At 35.6% G+C, this 19,210-nt stretch overlaps 4 protein-coding genes across 4 annotated transcripts; 3 read left to right on the top strand and 1 right to left on the bottom strand.

Annotated features, from left to right (window-relative positions):
- Nucleotides 1-7,566: 7,566 nt before the first annotated feature.
- LOC146169915 (very long-chain specific acyl-CoA dehydrogenase, mitochondrial-like) lies at nt 7,567-9,921 on the top strand. The gene has a single exon (XM_083383235.1). It carries the CDS (start codon nt 7,614-7,616, stop codon nt 9,501-9,503), a length of 1,890 nt encoding a protein of 629 aa, XP_083239361.1. The 5' UTR covers nt 7,567-7,613; the 3' UTR covers nt 9,504-9,921.
- A 780-nt stretch (nt 9,922-10,701) lies between these two features.
- On the bottom strand, nt 10,702-15,740 carry LOC146169916 (fumarylacetoacetase-like). The gene is made up of 11 exons (XM_083381024.1): nt 15,582-15,740; nt 15,320-15,430; nt 14,672-14,790; nt 14,154-14,294; nt 13,513-13,663; nt 12,832-12,931; nt 12,118-12,324; nt 11,912-11,958; nt 11,647-11,748; nt 11,164-11,281; nt 10,702-10,904 (listed from the first exon to the last, which is right to left on the bottom strand). The coding sequence occupies exons 1-11, from the start codon at nt 15,660-15,662 to the stop codon at nt 10,828-10,830; spliced, it is 1,254 nt and encodes a 417-aa protein (XP_083237150.1). The 5' UTR covers nt 15,663-15,740; the 3' UTR covers nt 10,702-10,827.
- Nucleotides 15,741-16,725: 985 nt separating this feature from the next.
- LOC146169917 (small ribosomal subunit protein mS25-like) lies at nt 16,726-17,891 on the top strand. Its single transcript, XM_083390715.1, has one exon. The coding sequence runs from the start codon at nt 16,961-16,963 to the stop codon at nt 17,576-17,578; it is 618 nt and encodes a 205-aa protein (XP_083246841.1). The 5' UTR covers nt 16,726-16,960; the 3' UTR covers nt 17,579-17,891.
- Nucleotides 17,892-17,896: 5 nt separating this feature from the next.
- On the top strand, nt 17,897-19,209 carry LOC146169918 (zinc finger HIT domain-containing protein 2-like). Its single transcript, XM_083390610.1, has one exon. It carries the CDS (start codon nt 17,922-17,924, stop codon nt 19,107-19,109), a length of 1,188 nt encoding a protein of 395 aa, XP_083246736.1. The 5' UTR covers nt 17,897-17,921; the 3' UTR covers nt 19,110-19,209.
- Nucleotide 19,210: the final 1 nt, after the last annotated feature.

Consider the following 19,210-nt stretch of genomic DNA (forward strand, 5'->3'; position numbering starts at 1 on the left):
ATGTATTACTGTAATTTATTTCTTTGCTTAGTTAAATGTAAAACTAACTTACATTTTGGTATCTGCTAGTTGTATAGAATTAAAATTGAAATGCGGTTTTGTTATTTAAGCAATTCTGGCAGGGAGTGCGAGAATTGGTTGGTGATTAGAACGAAAAGGAAAAAGGATGAGAAACACTGAACTACTGTAGACAACTAGCTTTGTCTTGCTATCCAAGTCTGATACGCTGCTATGGATTAGTCTGCTACCACATCCGATAGCAAAGTAGTCGTAAGGTCACGTTGGAACGAAACCAGGAGAATAGGAAACCGTAACCACGTCGGATTTGCGAAAAGTTCGAGCGAAGTGAAAAGCAGGAAACGAAGCCTGTGTGTATCGATCTTTAATGTGTCGTCAAAGAGCAATACACGGGGTCAAATAAGCATGCATGCCTTACATGGGTAGCCCTATCGCCTTATATAATCCGGTCTCACGATAGCAATTTATGGAGTAGTTTCGACAGATATAATGGTACTTTGTTGTTTTAGCTGCGCACTATTTTCGCGGCCGTTTTTTCTTGGCAAACATTCTTATTTTACCGTTTTGCGTTTCGCTGAGCACAAACAAAGTGAAACGAATTTTAGAAAATATAGCACAACAGCATTTAAAAGTGGCGCGTTAGCGGATATGACATCCTGCAAAACACAAACAATTATTACCACTTTAAAACAGTTATACAGTTGGTTATGCGGGCTGAAGGTTTAAATTTAAAAATACCTCTATATAGCTCATTCTTAACTTAACAGGTAAATACGACCAAAGTTCTGTTAACCGCAAAATTATCGCTGTTTAGGCAAATTTCTAACGTATGATCTTCTATTGACTCTGTTTTGAAAACTAATCACACATTGCCAATGACGGATTTGATTTAAGCCTGTTGCAGCCATGCGAGTATATAAAATATTGTTTGTCAAAAAACCTTATAATTATTGCTCCAAAACACTGACGATATTTGACATTTGATGCTACATTTTTTCGGTTTCTACGCTTACAGAAACCTTAACAAATTCCGCACATTTTAGGCGTTTGTTGCTAGCTGGTTATACAATCTGTCAAGTCGGTTTTGATTGATATTCCGAGCAATAACTCAACCCTAACTCACTAATAATTCATTGAGTGCAAAATCTTGGTAAAAATCCACTGTTAGCCGATGCGCCTTTTCTCAAATGTAGATCCACGTCTGATGTCAACGAGAAAACGTAAGGGTTCCCATTTTGTTTGCCACATATAAACAACTCTCACGTGCGTGATGTGGCCAACCTGTTGAAAGCCGAGCAATTTTCAGCCTCAACTGAGCGACTTATTCAGCCAGTCACGTTAACTACGTTATAAACACGTTATTAGAGTTAAATTGGCGCGTTGTAATAGCACTTTGACGCTCGGCCAGCCACGTTTAATAACGCCATTCTCGCCCCGAGCGTGTTTTAAGCTGGTTGCAATTAAGGTGTGCGAACCGTTGACCTTACGACAACTGACCTGATGTTTTCTCCCTTGCTGGCAAACACCCATAGGCGACTTGGAGATATTGCCTAACACCAATCCGGCGCGCCAAGTTTTCCCTGCTGGCAAGCGAAACGATCGGATGCTGGAAACGAGTTGTTCCCAAAATAGCTTTGGAAATGCTCAAGTGTATTACAAATGAGTGACTTTTGCTTTTATAAATTATCAACTAAACAAGTTTAAAATATTATAAAAAAAAATAGAGAACGAGCAGAGACATCGTGAAAAAAAAAATAGTATTAGATTTAAAATTACGTTTTGCGTTTTTTTAGTGTATTAAGCGAGTTCCATTAATTTTTATTTTCGAATGTGTATAAAAAATCTTCTTTAATATTTTTCAACAATAGCCTATAATTATAAAAATCTTGATCAAGTTTGATGTTTTGTTTTTGCTAACTTTTTTGCTATATTGTTGGCAAGTATAAAAATCAAGCTTAAGTTTAGCAAAAAAAAAAAAAAAATAAAAAATAAAGTTTATTTTGAAAAGCAGCGCAACATGGACACTTTTTTATGTAAGAAATCTTTCGCAGACGAAAAAATAAAAAAATAAAAACATAAAAAATCCTTATTCAAAATTAAGTAACGGGTGCCGGTTCAAATTAGGTTGTACAACAAGCAAAAAAAAACAGGTAAAGAATAAATCCTCAGAATAAATTGAAAAAATATTTCGCCGTATAAAACTAGGATCGACACTCTCTCCAAAATAAATGACATTCGTAGTACAACGTCACTTTCAAAACGGACAAAAACGTGTAACTTTTTGAAGAACGTGGACCCAGTTCAGCCAAACAGCCTTGACGTTTTCAACCCTTGTAATGGTAGCCTACTTGGCAAGTAACATTGCTTACCCGTCGCCATCGGTTGCAATCCAAGTAGGAAATGGCCACTTCATTGGATGTTTGGCAAGGTCACGCAGTTGTAAATGCCAATGACGGGTTATCGAATACGCGACCGGAATACTGTTTTATCGCTTCTAAAACATCGTTTACAGTGGTCACGGACTAAACGGTTAAGAAAGCCCTAGGGTTAGACAACTTACTGAATGAAAAAGCTGTAACAAATCATTTTCTATCGACTGTTTAAGTCACGCCATTCTTAACGAATAACTATGTCCAATATCGATTATTCGCTTGCCGGCCTACTAAAGTCCCAGTTAAATTTAGTGCTGTATAAAGTCGTTAGCATTAAAATTCAATGTTTTACAATAAATTTACGTTCTGCTACAGGTTTATTTTAAAGATTTATTTTAAAGATTTAAGAAGTATACGCTATATAAACGCGCAATGGCATTTGGTTTTAAGATTGTTAAAAAATTACCTAAACTGTCAAAGCTGGTATACTGGCGTTCATAACTCCCTCAGACAACAATATTAGGACTACTAAAATTCTATCAACGTATAAGCAAACATAAAAGCGGAATAATAATAAAATGCTGTACAGTGCTGTCTATAGTTGCCAATATGTGAAAGCCAGCTCAATTATATCATTCAGCTAACAATGTCAAGTTGAATGCTTGTATTATGATGTGTGTCCAGAAAACTTCATCATTACAGCTTTAGGTAATATATTCAATTACATGCTGTTACTTGTAAAGAAAGTCTCCCAGTCGGTTTTGCACTCTGTGCTAGATTTAAGTCATGTTAAAAGTAAGAGAGTGTCCACTCCACAGAGACGTCGCTCATTTTTATCTCTGACCTTCTTGGCCGCCGGTTTGACTAGCTTACTTTGGATGTTGTGCTGAATATGTGATAATAGAAACTACCTTGACCCTTGCAAGATGGACGTCGACCTGATCAGTAACAGTTTAAAATACTAGCACACCTAGCAATTCAGGTCAGAAAGCGTACTTTGGATATGCTTTAATGTTGAAACGGATACCATCTTATAGTTCACCCTTAGGCCTAAACTAAAGGATTCACTGAAAAAAAGAAGAGTTATAGGCAGTTCAAATCTTTTGCAAATAAATTCTGGAATATTCGGCCCAATTTTATGAAGTTTTGTTTCATGCGACTTGAAAATACGTTGTAAATTGCAATGGAAATAGTACGCTTGCTGATAAAAACCGAGAGTTTGATTTTCAAGTTAATCGATGAGCCCATAATTTAGGCCAAACGATGTAACTCCGGGGCATTAATAAGAGCTTATCCTGATTTACATAATATATCCTGGAAATCTGAAACGGATCACTAATTTACATAAAAAACGTTGTAGTATGTAAAATGGCTACAATATTAGATTTCCACCCGTCATGCATTATTGAGCACGACATACTTTAACCTATATTTAAACTTGTGCAATTAGCCGCGAAATTCTACACTTGCTGACTGTGTCGCGAGAAAAAACAAAGCTTGAAAGAGGGATGCCAAACGATTACCGACGATTACCGTAGTAAACAAATGTAAAACTTTTTTTTAATATTCCTAAGAGCTAGTTTTAAACTCACGCGTTTTAGCATTTTTGATCTTAACATTGAATGGATCACAGTTATTATAACTGATTATACAACTATACGTATCGAAACGTCTTACTAAAGATGATTGATGTCAATTCACTCGGCCTATCTTACTTTGCTATTCGCATTCAATCAATACTGCACATTACAAATTCGTTATTTACAGTGTACCGAATGTTATTGCATCTTTTTCTATGTGTTCCTTAAAGTCAGTTGGAAAATGTTGGCAACGAAAACACCTCTGAAAAAAAGAAGACAGAGTGTAAAGCCACTGGTTAATCACGACAAATGTTTCGTTTTTAAATTATATTTTGACTTAGAACTCTTTTTTGTCTGATTAACTCTTTTACAGGAGTGTTTTTGGGTTATTTTCGTATGATCAGATTGGTATGACAAATTAGTGGCAAGTTGCTCATTTATAGTTGACAACTGCCTAACTCTAAGTTGTCAGTGTTGTAAACAAGTCATTTTGAAATGACTTAAAAATAACAAGCCCCAGTCCATCCAATAATAAAGCAAGCCATTTTAAGGTTAAGTGATTTACATCAAAATAAAACGAATACAATTGGTAAATCGTTCGAATATGAGAATAAACTTAATTAAATAACAAAGACGCCATGTATAGCAAGTAACTTGTTTTACATGCAAACAATAAAATCAATAACTTAATTTTAATAAAATAATATTCAAAAAACATTCATTTTAACCTACGTCATTTGACACAATGAATTATGCCCAAGCCAAGACATTTGTCCAAATAAGCCAAGTCAAGTCTTTTTTTGGCAAAAGACTTAAATCAAGTCAAGTCGTTTGATAACAGTGGCTTCAGTGTACTTAAGTCACTACAACACTGTTCTTTCACTACAACACTGTTTTTTTTACATTAAAAAAATATTTTGACAAAGCGAAAGCCATCTGCTGCTTTTAGTTTCGTTAAACGTTTTTACGACGTGATTTTACAATGAAAAAAAACACACCATGAAAAGTGAATATCCCGTACAGCCTTCTCGAGTAGGCTACCTTAAGACAATAAAGGAAACATTTATTGAGCCCCTGTTTTAGGCGATACATATTTATGAAAAATATTAAGTAGTCTATTGGTATCTATGCTAAATATCAGTATAATAAAGTAGTAAAAAATTGTACTGTAATACTTAAACGGAAGAAGCATTATTTGGAGACATCTGTCTGGCATTGACCATTTTGGTGTCGACGTTTATAGGCGCCGATATGTTGGCACTCTCTTTATCCCTGTTTGGGGTTAGTGGGGTGGGTTAGAAAATTAGTTATGTTGAAATTATTATGAGAGTTAGTGATGAGGTTAGGGTTGGGTTTGGAGTTTGGAAAAGGTTGTATAGGCTTTATGCTGGGTCTCATTTCAACGCGAGTTTGGGCTTTATTTCGCTTTAGACGTTATTGCGACTATAATGCATTAGTCCTATTTTGGCCTTATCCCAAACTATGCTTTATTCCGACGTATGTTGTTCTAATTCCAGTCTTCTGACTGGAGTACGTTATTCATGGAAAATCGAAAGATATAATAAAATTTTGTTGCGCTGTTTTGTCGCTATCATACAGGATGCTTACCCTTTTAATGGCATGCACTTTAGGACGCTATAAAACAGCTTTCCACAAACAGAAGGGTAACGATATGAGTACTACGCTGACAGCAACCAGAAATCCACCCTAATGTTGGTTATATTTTTAGGACCATCGTGGTTTGTTAGAAAAAAGTATACCTGCTTATATTAAACAATTACCGTGTAAAGGCTACAAGTCATGCACCAAGACAGCTTTAAAGGTTACATACAAACGAGACCTGGTTAGTCGTTAAAGTAGGGGCTTATTTGGCGATTTTTTGAAAAATATTTGTTGTATTTTTTATGTTGTGTAATTCTTTTGTGCAACCATTTACAACCCTGAATTTCCCACACAAGATTGTTTTTTTCTTGCTTAAATGGACAAAAATCGAAAGATAGGGTCACCGTTTCGTAATTTCCTCTGAGCAAACGCACGGACATGAATCAGATTTCCTCTAGTATAAGTTGATACAATATTTCTTAACATATCGTACTTTTAATAAACACATAGTAGACTACAGTATTCAGCTTTGCATTGCCGGAGTTTGGCACCACCGAGTGCTATAGTTCGCCATCGAGTGCTAATCACCATTATATAACAAAATTGTGGTATAGCCAGATCAGCCTTCGGCAATTTACCTAATTAGAATAGCGGCCTAAAACCAATCTGTCGGCCTTTAGACTATATGTATTAAGAAAGAGTGATCAGTTTTCTTTAAAATACAGTTACGAAGTTTTTGTCAAAAACGGACGGGTATTTTATAGAGTAAATAAAGCCGATTAAACAGACAAAAAAGGTGGGATGCAAAATATTGCTTTTCCTCAGTGATTACTGCTGATGCAATTATTTAAAGTGTAAGAAAAAGGTAAGTTTGAATAAACCTTCAAACGCCCCATTATTAAGTTAGTTATAACAAAATAAGGTTTGAATATAAGCAAAAAAATCGTTCCTTCAAATGTAATCGTGAATCCGCCCCTGATTAATCGAAAAGTCAGACGAAACGGCTCGCTGGTTGCTGGTTTAAACCTTCGAATCCCAAAACACTATGCTACAAAATGGCCTAAAATGTGGTATTCTATGGTCTATTGGTGCAACAATTGAGGAAGCAACAACTGGACTTTGATCCTTGTGGTGAAATTTATTGCTGTTGTTTGAGTGACAAGTAGCGAAGCTTATCTTGATTGACGTGTTCGCCTTGTACCTCACCCTTTGATCGACCTACTTTAACCTTGACACGGAAAACGTTGCGTAGTTTTAGTTGTGACGTTGGTTACATAAATGTTAGGCGCTTTTTCACAAATGTACGTTGAAAAAAGAAAAAAAAGCACCAAATGTTGTTATATAATATTGATCGTCGATTCGTGTTGCGGTAAAGAAACCACTCTTATAGAGTGTAGAGACCAAACTTTTGCTGGTTGTGTTCTAGAAACCAACCCTCTTTTAGTCCAGAGGTTTATTTAGCTAGCAATATTTGGGTTAGGGTGCGATGCAAGTTAGCATTTGGTTCGAGTGGGCCAAGTATTATTATTTAATTTTCTCCTATATTTATTTCTACTTGCAATTTAGATATCGATAACTCGATTTGTTACTCTAAAAAACTAGTAGGAATCTAGACGAGCTATAATTTTTTTTTAAGTTATGTTGTTGTTCTGGCTGGTATTGATTGAGCCTCGAACACTTCAGTATAATATATCAATAAGATTTGTTTTATCTCTCGCATGAAACAAAAAGTAGTTGTAGTGTTTTTGTAATCTTGCCAATTCCATATTCTTTAGTTTTTAATCAGGCATTGTGTTTTTATTCAGTTCTAATCAAAAAGAATAATAACCAATATAACCAGTAGTTACGTTTTAAGAGATTAACTAAAAAAAAGCATGTTGGGATTAAGTCACTAGGATACAGTCAAGTATTTTTTTGATATTTTACATTTGTGCACAAAAGCCTCCTAATTATTACCTTAAAAGTATAAATTTTCATTAATTTTCTAGGTACCAGAGTCATATTTTTGTTAATTATCATTTTTTTGGAATTAAAATCAAACATGTGGAAAGTTGTCCGACACCCAAACCTTGCCACTGCGACATGGCATTCCCTTAAAAACAGAATCGCAACCACATCATCGGTGGCCATCAGTGCAAGCCGCTTCCAATCGTCAAAGTCCAGAGAACCAGTAGAATCAAAATCATTTGTGATGAACCTATTCCGAGGGCACCTCGCAACTGAGCAAATTTTTCCTTATCCAAAAGCAATCACGGAAGAGGAGTCGGAGTTTGCAAAGTCACTCATCGATCCAATTAACAAGTTTATGCTGGAAGTAAATGATGCAGCAAAGAACGACGAGCTTGCTCAAATTGAAGATCACACACTAGAGGGCCTTAAGGAGCTAGGGGCATTTGGCCTTCAGGTTCCAGTGGAATTAAACGGCATCGGCCTCACCAACACTCAGTATGCTTGCCTCGTGGAAGTTGTGGGAAGATATGACATGGGTGTTGGTATCGCTTTGGGTGCGCATCAGTCCATTGGCTTTAAGGGCATTCTGCTATTCGGAAATCCTGAACAGAAGAAAAAGTACCTTCCCCGACTCGCCACGGGTGAAATCTTGGCCGCTTACTGCTTGACTGAGCCCTCCAGTGGTTCGGATGCTGCTTCTATCCAAACAAAGGCTGTTAAGAGTGACTGCGGAAAGTACTACATCATGAATGGAGGAAAAATATGGATTAGCAACGGAGGAATCGCTGAAATTTTCACTGTTTTTGCCAAGACTCCTGTGAAGCAGGCTGATGGCACAACAAAGGACAAGATTTCAGCGTTTATCGTTGAAAGGTCCTTTGGTGGAGTTACAAGTGGCCCTCCGGAAGTCAAGATGGGCATTAAAGCTTCCAACACTGCCGAAGTGCATTTCGAGGATGTGAAGATCCCGGTTGAGAATCTAATCGGAGAAGAAGGCGAAGGTTTTAAGATCGCAATGCAGATCCTCAACAATGGAAGGTTTGGCATGGCGGCAGCCTTGGCGGGTACGATGAAATCGATGATCGAAAAAGCTGTCGACCATGCCACCAACCGTGTCCAGTTTGGTAGCAAGCTGCACACTTATGGCAGCATTCAGGAAAAGCTAGCCGAAATGTCAATGCTGCATTTCGTCACGGAATCCATGGCCTACATTGTTTGCGGCAACATGGATGCCGGGCACGCTGATTTTCAGCTGGAGGCGGCAATTAGCAAAATATTTGCTTCCGAAGCTGCATGGAAGGTTACCGACGAATGTATTCAAATCCTTGGTGGAATGGGCTACATGAAAGACTGCGGAGCTGAAAGGGTCCTGAGAGATATGAGGATCTTCCGAATCTTTGAAGGCACCAATGACATCCTTCGGTTGTTCATTGCACTGACTGGAATGCAGTACGCTGGCAAATTTCTCGAGCCAGTATCCAAGGCCTTGAAGTCGCCTTTGACTAACTTGGGCACCTTGGCTAGCTTTGGTGTGTCTTATGCTACCAAGAGAGTTGGAGGGGGTTCCGCCCCATCTGTCGCACAACACACGCACTCCGATCTTTCTAATTCAGCCAACCTTACCGCCAAAGCTATACAGCAATTTGGAACGACCATCGAGGACCTGGCAATGAAGCATGGAAAGAAATTCATCCAAATGCAGTTTCTGCAAAATCGCATTGCGAATGCAACGATTGACATTTTCGCCATGATTGCCGTAATCAGCCGCACCTCAGAGTCACTTAACAAGGGTAAGGCAAGCGCAAAGACCGAAGCGATGATGTGCGACGTCTGGTGCAATACAGCATACAAACGCATTCAAAGCAATTTAACACAGGTTACTGATTCTACTTCCTTGAAAGACTTTAAGAAAATGGCTGCCATATCCGATGTGGTTGTTGAGAAGCAAGGTATATGTCAAGATCATCCCCTTGGCTTTTAATGTTTAAATATGTATTAAACAAGTTTTTTGTCACTGTGCTGTTCTTTATTATATAACATGCTGTTTAATCACAGATAATTGTTTGTAAATGTTTAAATTAAATTCTATATACGTGCAACTTCTTACTAACCTTCTTGAAAGCACATTTTGTAAGTACTTTTACAATGCATAGTTGGTACATTATAATTATTGATTCATTACCCGAAGTTTTTGCAGGACGATTTATATGTAAAGGACAATATGGGAGCTTTAATATTTACTGTGGTCCAGTATAAAACTTGTTGCTTGCCCTAAGCTGGTTGAAAAAGTCCAGTGTATGTATTTAAAGAGCCTGGTTATAAGTTTCTTGCCTGTATATGATGTAATTCTTATGCAAGATTTTTTTGGTCCTTCCACTTGAATAAAATATATGACTCAGTATCAGTATAATGTCAATCAAGGTGAGAAAATGTGTATGAATTTTAGAAGGGTTATTGAAGTTAAACACTACAGATTTTTACTTATAACCAGTATCTATTCATCAAGATAAAGCAACCTATAGTATCACTGATTATTTTCTAACATTGTCTGTAAGAGGAAAATACTGTTATCATCTTTGGCCCTAATCAATATTTTGCAGGGAGTCGAACCAGAACTTTATGAACCGGTTTTGGTCCAAATTTTCCAGAACCGTAACCGAACCTGAACCGTTTAATGTAAGATACCGTAACCGAACCGTAACTGAACCCAATATTTTAAAAGAACCTAAACCTTAACCGAACCCGAATCTGTTAAACAAAAGCGGTTCACTCTAGCATGACGTCACAACCTCTATTTTACAGAGTCAAATTACGCCATGTTCGAAATTTTATGAAAATAAATGAATACTGATTAAAAAACATTGTTTTTTAATTTTTAGACATTTAAATAACGAGCTGCTTGTTTACATCACGTATAAACTCTACATTTATTGACCCATATTTCATCTCATATTGCATCCGAACCAGAAGTTTATAAACCGGTTTTTCAGTGCATTTTAGGATCTACTACAATGTTCGGATCAGTGATTTGAAAGTTGTGGAGATTACTTTTTCTAAATCAATCTGTGATCAACACTTGGATTGTATTAGGTTCCAACTCACTCATATTAGAATCGCTAACACTTACTACTTCTCAAACCACTTATACAGACTAATTAACCACAAAGAACACACAAGACATCAAATATTATTTAATTAAGTGAATTTCATGATGCATCACAGATTTGTGTTGATGGAGTGAATAGGTAAGCGGAGTACGTTGGTAACAGTGCTAAATATTTGGCAAAGCAATTTGCAACGAGTCTTTAGTCGGTCTTGGCCGATAGAACCTTTCCTTCACAAGTTCCAAAACCAACACGGTAACCATCACCTTGACAAAAGCCTAAAAAAATTAAAAATAGTTTTATTTTGTATAAGTTAAACCTTATAACCAGGTTCAACTTAAAATACTTAACTAAAAAGAAAAATAGGAAACCAATCATAGTTCATTTTTTAACGCTATTTAAAATACCACTTGATTTTAAATTTTAGGAAAGAATTGAACAATGCTTATTTTGAATAAGTGATTAGAAATGCTATTTTTTATTAAATATTTTTCAACATTCTATTTGTACTGGCAAAGCAAAGCAGTTTTGACAAACCTGACAGGATAACATTGTCACCATCTTTAATGAACTTGCGAGTCTGGCCGTTTCCCAGATCAACAGTCTTTGTACCTTTCCAGCATAGCTCAAGCATGCTGCCAAAACTGGTTGGATCCTAAAAAAATACAGTTTTAAACACTTTAAGAAGGTACAACTTTTCTGTTTGCAAAATAAAATGAAATTGTTTTAAATTGAACTGTAAAGCCAAACTACAAATGAAATATAAAAATTTATTTGAGCAACCGCATATGCAATATGGTTTTGTTTGCATCAGTTATGTTTAGATGAGAACTTTAAAGTCTATTGAAAAAATTACTAAAATTAAACTTTATTCTCATTCAAACAACTTTTGCAATAATTTTTAACCAAAATGTAAAAACAAGAGGTTATGGACTAACGATCTTTCAACCTTAAAAATTGGTTTAACCTCATAAAAAAATAACAATGGGTATCACAGCAGTCAATATAATCAAAACATACTTCTCCACTGATGGTTCCAGAGGCGTACATGTCTCCAGTTTGTGAGTTGCAGCCGTTAACTGTGTGGTGGGCAAGTTGCTGCTTCATGGTCCAATACATGTACTGTGGAGACATTTGCAAAATTGAAGAACAAACAAATCGTCAAAGTTGACATTTACTATACACACAAGGTTGGCCTTTCAAAAAAACTGTTCAGTCAGTGATGATAAAATTTAGTGGCAAAAGGCAATATAATTTAAATTAGTTTATTTTTAGAAACCTTTACCTTAAAGTTTGATCTGGTGATGATACTTGGTTCTGCCATTTCTTCACCTAAAATTTTAAAAAATCATAAGAAATTATTTCAAAATTATTAAAAATGTCATTAAGTTTAAAATAGGTCCTTGACATTTTTTTATTAACACATTTAAAGAACAGTTTCTTTTTTGTCATTAGTAGGTAAAAACAAACACTTTTATTTTCATGACTTACCTTGAATTGCAACTGAAAGCTTAATGTCAAAGGTGTAGGGATCACTGTGTTGCAGATAGGGCAAAATCTCGACATCTTTTTCCATATTTTGGACAGCAAACGGGGCCAAAGCCTCCATGGTGACAACCCAAGGCGATATTGAAGTGCCAAAGTTTTTGCCCAAGAAAGGGCCGAGGGGCACGTATTCCCATTTTTGAATGTCTCTAGCTGCATAGAAAATAAACAATCAATTACCTAACAAGAGGGTTGCCAAAATTTACAGTTTTTGTGGTGTATTTTACATTTCACATCAAAACAAGCTTGAAAATCAAGATTTTCCAGAACAACTGTGTAGCCTATTACATCCTGTTTTTTCTTTGTGTAATAATTACTATAAAAGCTGTTTTAGTTTGTATACTCAAAAGCTTGTGACGTCATTAGGCTACTATGCAACTTGTCTGAGTTTAAATTTCAGTTAAAGTGTGATATTTAAAAAAATTGTGATATTTAAAAACATCTTTTTAATGATTGCACCTTTGTACTTGTAATTGTCAACCCTGGTTGCTAAGTAACCCATTTGCAATGACTGTTAGACAACTGGTAAATATGCAAGTACACTGTAAATGTATGCCTTGCAATGATTTAAAGATAAAAATTTTAGCCTGTTTAAAACTATTGTTTACTGTTTTTAGACAGCATTCTTTTAGTATGAATAGTAAGGCTCTAGCATTTTACCTGACCAATCATTGACAAGAACCATTCCAAAGATATGCTCATGAGCTTTGTCGACAGTAATTTTTTCTCCTAGTTCATTTCCAACACCGACAAAGAAACCCTAAAAATATTAAAATTCTGTAGTTATTTGAGGCTAAAACAGCAAATATATGGCTGTTGTCTAAGGTGTTTTAAGGGAATGAAACAGTCCACAAAATTTGTCCAATGTTTTCTGAAATAGAGCCGTTGTTAAACACCAGGAAATTATAAACTAGTCTTTGTAAGCTGATAATTGAGAGCTCTTAATAATATGTAAAAGATTGGCATGCAGTCTTATGAAAAATGTGCAAAGACATTTTAAGGCTTTTTAAAGAAAATTTATAACCTTTCAAAGATGTAAAATTGGATTGTTATTTGGAAACAAAAACAGTATGAATGCCATAGTTAACAAAATACAAAATAGTTAAAACTTGTTGTTCTCTTAACGCACTTTCTTAAAATAAATTCAAAGACTTGTAAAAATGAAAAAAAAAATCAATGCGCAAAATCAATTTAAAGTATTTTTCGTTTTAAAGATTCAAAACTTTGCGGCAACCTTGTCTTAGCGGTCACAACAGTCAAGGCTTTAAAAAATTATACTAATTCAAGCTTTTTTAGGTGTTAATACCAAAAAATTAATAGTGCTTTATTTATTTCATTTACCATTTCCAATTCAAAGTCGAACAGCTTGCAAGGACCAAACACAGGTGGTTGTTTATCGTCGGGACGTTGCTGGCCACATGGCCTTCTTATCGGAGTTCCAGATACAACAACTGAGGAAGCTCTGCCGTGATAACCGACCGGTATGTGTTTCCTTCATTAACAGATATTTTTTAATTTTTGGAAAATTTTTATTTTTACCAGTTGTTTTTGAACTTCTCTACCGGATAGACACCATAAGTTTCTTCTAAATTTAAGTAAAACCAAATAACCACGGTTGGCGATGATAGGCAAACACTTTAGCATTTTCATGTTGTCTCACTGATAAAAAAGCATACTACAATATAAGTCTAAATGAGAAGTAACAAAATTATTTTTTTTGAGTGGCCTAGATAACTAGAGATCGACCGATATCCATTTTTTGGACTGATACAGATACCCGATTTTTGTTTGTTGCATAAGAAAAATTATATCATATTTTTGTGACAAAATATCGGCAAAAGTTGCCGGCTAAGTTTGATAACCTTTGGTATAAATTGATATCAGTAGTTTTACATTATATATAAACTAACTACTAGATACAACCGCTATTACAAAAATCAGTTTAAAAATAGTAAATTAAAGAAAAAAACTAATCAAAATACCAATTTGGCATCAGGGCATTGTCCTTTCCTCTAAACATGGTTCCAACATTGGTGGCGTGGTGGATGGATGAATAAAAGTCAGTGTAATCTCCGATTTTTACAGGAAGGTGCATAGTTGCGTCATGCTGATTGACAAAGGCCCTGCGTACAAACGTAAAATGCACTTTGTATGTAATTTTACATAGGATTGGGCAAAATTTTAAAATCAAGATTCTTAATAACCTGATTTTATGAACAAATTTAATTGAAAACACTTTTACTCAGTAACTAACGTCCAAGTCAAGTTATTGTCCAAAAGACTTTATTAATCAAATCAAGTATGCATGTTTACCGAAACAAATTAAGTAAAGTTTTAAAACAGTGACTAAAGTGCACTTTTAGCAGGTGACACTTTTTTTGGTTATTAAAATGAATTAGATATTACTAACTATATACATAATTATCTTTATATAATTAACAAATGAAATTTCTAATATATATAATTAACGAATGAAATATCCAATAGGCAAAACATATACTTTTTTCTCAGTTGTTCATCTTGCAATTCAGTATTGGATTTACTCAAAATATTCTGCAAGGTTGCCCTTGCTTCTTTCCATGCTTCAAAGCCAAGTGCCATAAATGCATTCAACGTTGACTGAAAAATAAAAATAATGTTACATTTCTCTGGGGATATGCACTAATCCATAAGTGGAAACCTTTCAAGAAAAAAACTACAATAGAACCCAGTTTTTGTTTTATGGCACTGCAATTATGTTTTTGCACACCTTCCGTTGAAAAATCTACCACAATTTAGCTTTTTTTAAAATTTAACTGAACATAACTGCACTTTGGGGGTACACACAAATTTCTTTCGAAAAGGTGTCATGTGTTCACCTGCAACAGAATGCAACTAGATTCGACCCAATCTACAAAAAAATTATCAGGATAGGTCCATGATACAAATGTGGGCAGCGCAAAAAATCCACCATTTACTAATATCAGGACAAGTTTGACAAAATTTCGTTTAAAAGAGTGTTAAAGGAAACTTTTGTCCGTAAAGATGCACAAAAACATGTGGAACTTAGAAAAAGACAAAATAAATTTACTGCGAAACGCGAAAACAATTTTTATTCTATATGTTACAACCAAACATGTAAAAAGTCGCCCTGGTTTGTAAAACTCACACTTTCAAAGACATGATGTTGCTTGCATAGGATAGGTCCACGAAACAAATGTGAAACTGCTTTAAGTGCTAGAATCTGGTCTCCAATTGCAACACCAATTTGTGGGTTGGCCTGCAAAATAAGAATGAAAAAAAATGTAATCGTGCAGTAATCTTAATAACATAGCTCAAAAAAAACATTATAATTTCAAAATTTAAAAAATGTAACACCAGTATTTCCAACAACAAACACATTATGGATAGCATTTAACACAAAGACTCACATTTTCTTTGGTTGAAAATACTCCATAAGGCAGGTTTTCAATTGGAAAGTGACTTTCCGGTGCTACTGTAATGAAGGACATTGCTACTTTGCAAAAAATGGTTCCCACCAACTCTATAAATACTGCAATCAACTGATAACGAAGCAAGGTTGTGGTTACTTTCCTAGGTCAAACGTGTTGGGTGTTTTCCGTTAGGTGGCGCAAAAGAGCAGGGGGCGTGTCTGTGACGTTCTTACAGTTGATTGTTCTTCAAGCACAAGATTACTGTAAGACTGTTTGAACTTATCTATGTAAAACTCTACTTTTGTATCAGGGAAAAGCCCTTAAGTTTAGATCAACGTCATTAAAGCCGGCGTTTTTTCAGGATTTTTGAATGTTTTTAGCTTTTGTATGGATTAACCTGTGTTTGAAAAGCGCTATTTATATATAATGGCAAAAAAGTCACACAATAAATGATGATATTGCGCTTATCAACATTTGAAAATAACTGCAATAGGCTAAAATTTGCCATGTTTAATATCTGTTACAAATGAGGTTTCGTAAGAGTGTATAGGCTATAAGTTAAACCATATAGCCTTAAAGACGATTGCGCTTTGCGTGGACCGAAAACATCAAAAAAGGTAGTTTTGTGTTGAAATAAGCATCTCTCCTAAGTAAAAACTTTAATAAAATTAAAGAACTGTATGCCGTATTAAGGTTACTTCTTTCGGGTTTCGCGCCTTTCCGCGATATTTTACAGGCTTACCACTGGCAAAAGCCGGGCCCAGTCTGTTTTTTAAGACCTATATTAATTAAATTTATTGTGTTAAAATTACATTTTTTAAATGAAATCTATAGGTATTACCGTGGTGTCATATTTTTATATTGAGGGTTTGGTTGCAACAAAAAAAAATATAAGCTTACAACAAGTAAATAATATGAAACACAATGTATTAGTATATTTTTCCTATATGTTCATTATTAATCGGGGCATATGTGACTCCCATATAAAGTTATTATACAATAGTTTTTTTTACCTTGATATTTCTATCTCTACGTTTTCAAACATTATATTTTACATTTGCAGCCCTACAACATTTGAAACAAATATATCGCATTATTTACTTGGGGAAATCCCCGTAATTCACATGCGCTGTGATTTTCAACGTAATATTTACGTAAATTTGATTAAAAGTAATTAAACTTGGCAGGGCTTCCAGACATTTTTGAGTTTGCCCCGTTTGTTAAAAACTTATTTTGAGTTTATTAGTCCGGTAGTTTGCATGTTTTTGTAATTGAAGGTAAATCACACGCTCTATAGGAATCGAAAAAGAATAACCAGTTAAATGTCGATAAATTGAAACATCTGTTATTCGCGTGTTGCTTTGAAACGTTGAACCATGGTTTACATTTCACTGGCGCATTTGGTTCGATCGGCAGGCGCCCGTTTCCGAAATACCGCCATTGAACTTCCGAGAAAAGGAATGATGAAAGGTCGATATCCCGTTACGAAGACTCAGGCTTACCTTGACGAAGGAATTGTGTTAAGAGACTGCGTTAAAATCATTACGATGCACTACAACAGGAAAGCAGAGCCGCCTCACACCGGCATGCAACAGCTGCTTGACCAAAACTTCAGTCAACTTCAGTTCAAGAACCCGGACGTACAAATTGTCTGCATTAAAGACCTAACGCCATCGCCGTTTCTTACCTTTTACCTTGAAAATGAGGAAAAGGTATTGGTGAATGTTGAGGGAAAATCGCAGCTTGAAATCCTAGAACACATCCAGCTGGTGTTTGGAAAACCGATTGAACTCGTAAAAAAGACGCTCGAAGCCAATCCGGCGAACTTCGGAAAGCATTTTAAGAGGAAGTGCATTTGTGAAGCTGAAGGACAGTTGCCGTGCATGGCTTCTGATGAAGTCTTGCCATTTGATAAGCGTCGCTATATCAGTGGAAAGCAAAATTGGAACATAAACCCAAAGAAATACCTGCATGGTATTGAGGAAATGGACTAAGTTTAATATTTAGCGACAATTTTGCGAAAAATAAATGCAATTTGAATATAAAGCTATGTGTTTAGTTTGGCATGCTTTGAAAAATATTAATACCATAGTTTTACAAATCCTAAATTTGTGCAACTTTTTTTATGTTAAAAAATTGTCTAAACCTTTAAATTCCCATGTCGTGTCCTCCATTACATTATTGGCATGTTCACAATTTAGAGTTAGTTTAACGACATGTAAGACTTGTTAACTTAAATTGTTTTTTGCTAAAGCGATGTGGTATTACAATACTAATGACAAATTTATACTTTGTTGTCTTTGTTAGGCTTTTCAAATTCATTGTAGGCCAGTTAGAATGGAAGGCAAGTTGTGTAAACTTTGCCGGGTGAAAGAAGCCCGATACACCTGCCCACGTTGCAACATTGCTTATTGCTGTCTCGACTGTTACAAATGCGAAGAGCACCTGTCATGCTCCGAGTTGTTCTATCGTGACAGCCTAGTTGCCGAGATGAAAGAAAGAAAAATCTCACCAGAGGAACAAATGAGCGTCATGGAAATGCTGGAAAGAGTTGAAGAGGAAAATCCAGTGGACAACTTTCTTGAAGAAGAAGCGGCTCCACCAATTGAAGATAGACTCGAGGGCTTAAACATAAGTGATATGAAGGAAAAAGACATTGATGGACTTTGGGAGGTCTTAACTGAAAGTGAGCAGAAAGCCTTTAAAGAGGCGTTGGACTCTGGCAAGATTTACAACGAACAAGGTGAAACAGTGGCGCAACCGTGGATCCCTTGGTGGTGTGAACATAAACAGATTTTGCTTGAGGAAATTGATCCAAGCAAAGAAGTTGTAACACAAAATCGCCCCCCAATAGTAGATGTCCCTACCTTGGAAATAATGCTTCCGAAAGGAAAATCTCCGTCGCCATATTTGTGTTTTAACCTTGTCAATGTATTGTATCCTTACGTGCTGTTTCAGCGCCTGTTTAACGGCTGCGGCGCTACAGATTTTTATCAGGACTTTTGTGACTGCTGCGTCACCTCATCTGATTACCTTGCAAGCAACAAAACATTTACAAATTGCAGCGAGTCTATTTCAAGTGCTGTGACACTGTCAACAGAAAGCTGTCACAAAAACGAAATTGTAGTACAAGATCTCGCTTTAATTGAAGCCGTCCATGATTGTGCTCATATTGTGATGGGTCCAAATAAAGAATCTACGCATGAATATGCATGCAGCACCCTGTCAGACCTTCACCGCGCCACTAAACAAGTTCGCTCTTCACTCAAACTTTGCAAAACTGATGAGACTGCTAAAATAAAGCGAAAAAAACTTTTTGCCATTTTAAAAAAGCTAGAATTTCTTCTGGCCTGGTGTAAAGATGCAAAATTAACTTTTCCAATTTTGGCGATTGAGCTTACTGAGGTGTATAAATCAAAACTTTCAGAATTAAATGCGCAGAATGATTTGAAAGATAAGATCAAAGCCTCTAAAAAGAATGACAATTCAAGTAAAAAGCTGTTAATTGTGGAATTAGACACTTAACTACTTTTTGCTTTTAAAATTCAAATGTTATTTTCTGTCAATATACTTTAGGTTGCAATTTTTATCTACATTAACTTGTGATTATTACTCTTTTCTGCAGT

This window comes from Ascidiella aspersa, chromosome 1, assembly GCF_963924565.1.
Source record: "Ascidiella aspersa chromosome 1, kaAscAspe10.2, whole genome shotgun sequence".
NCBI lineage: Eukaryota > Metazoa > Chordata > Ascidiacea > Phlebobranchia > Ascidiidae > Ascidiella > Ascidiella aspersa.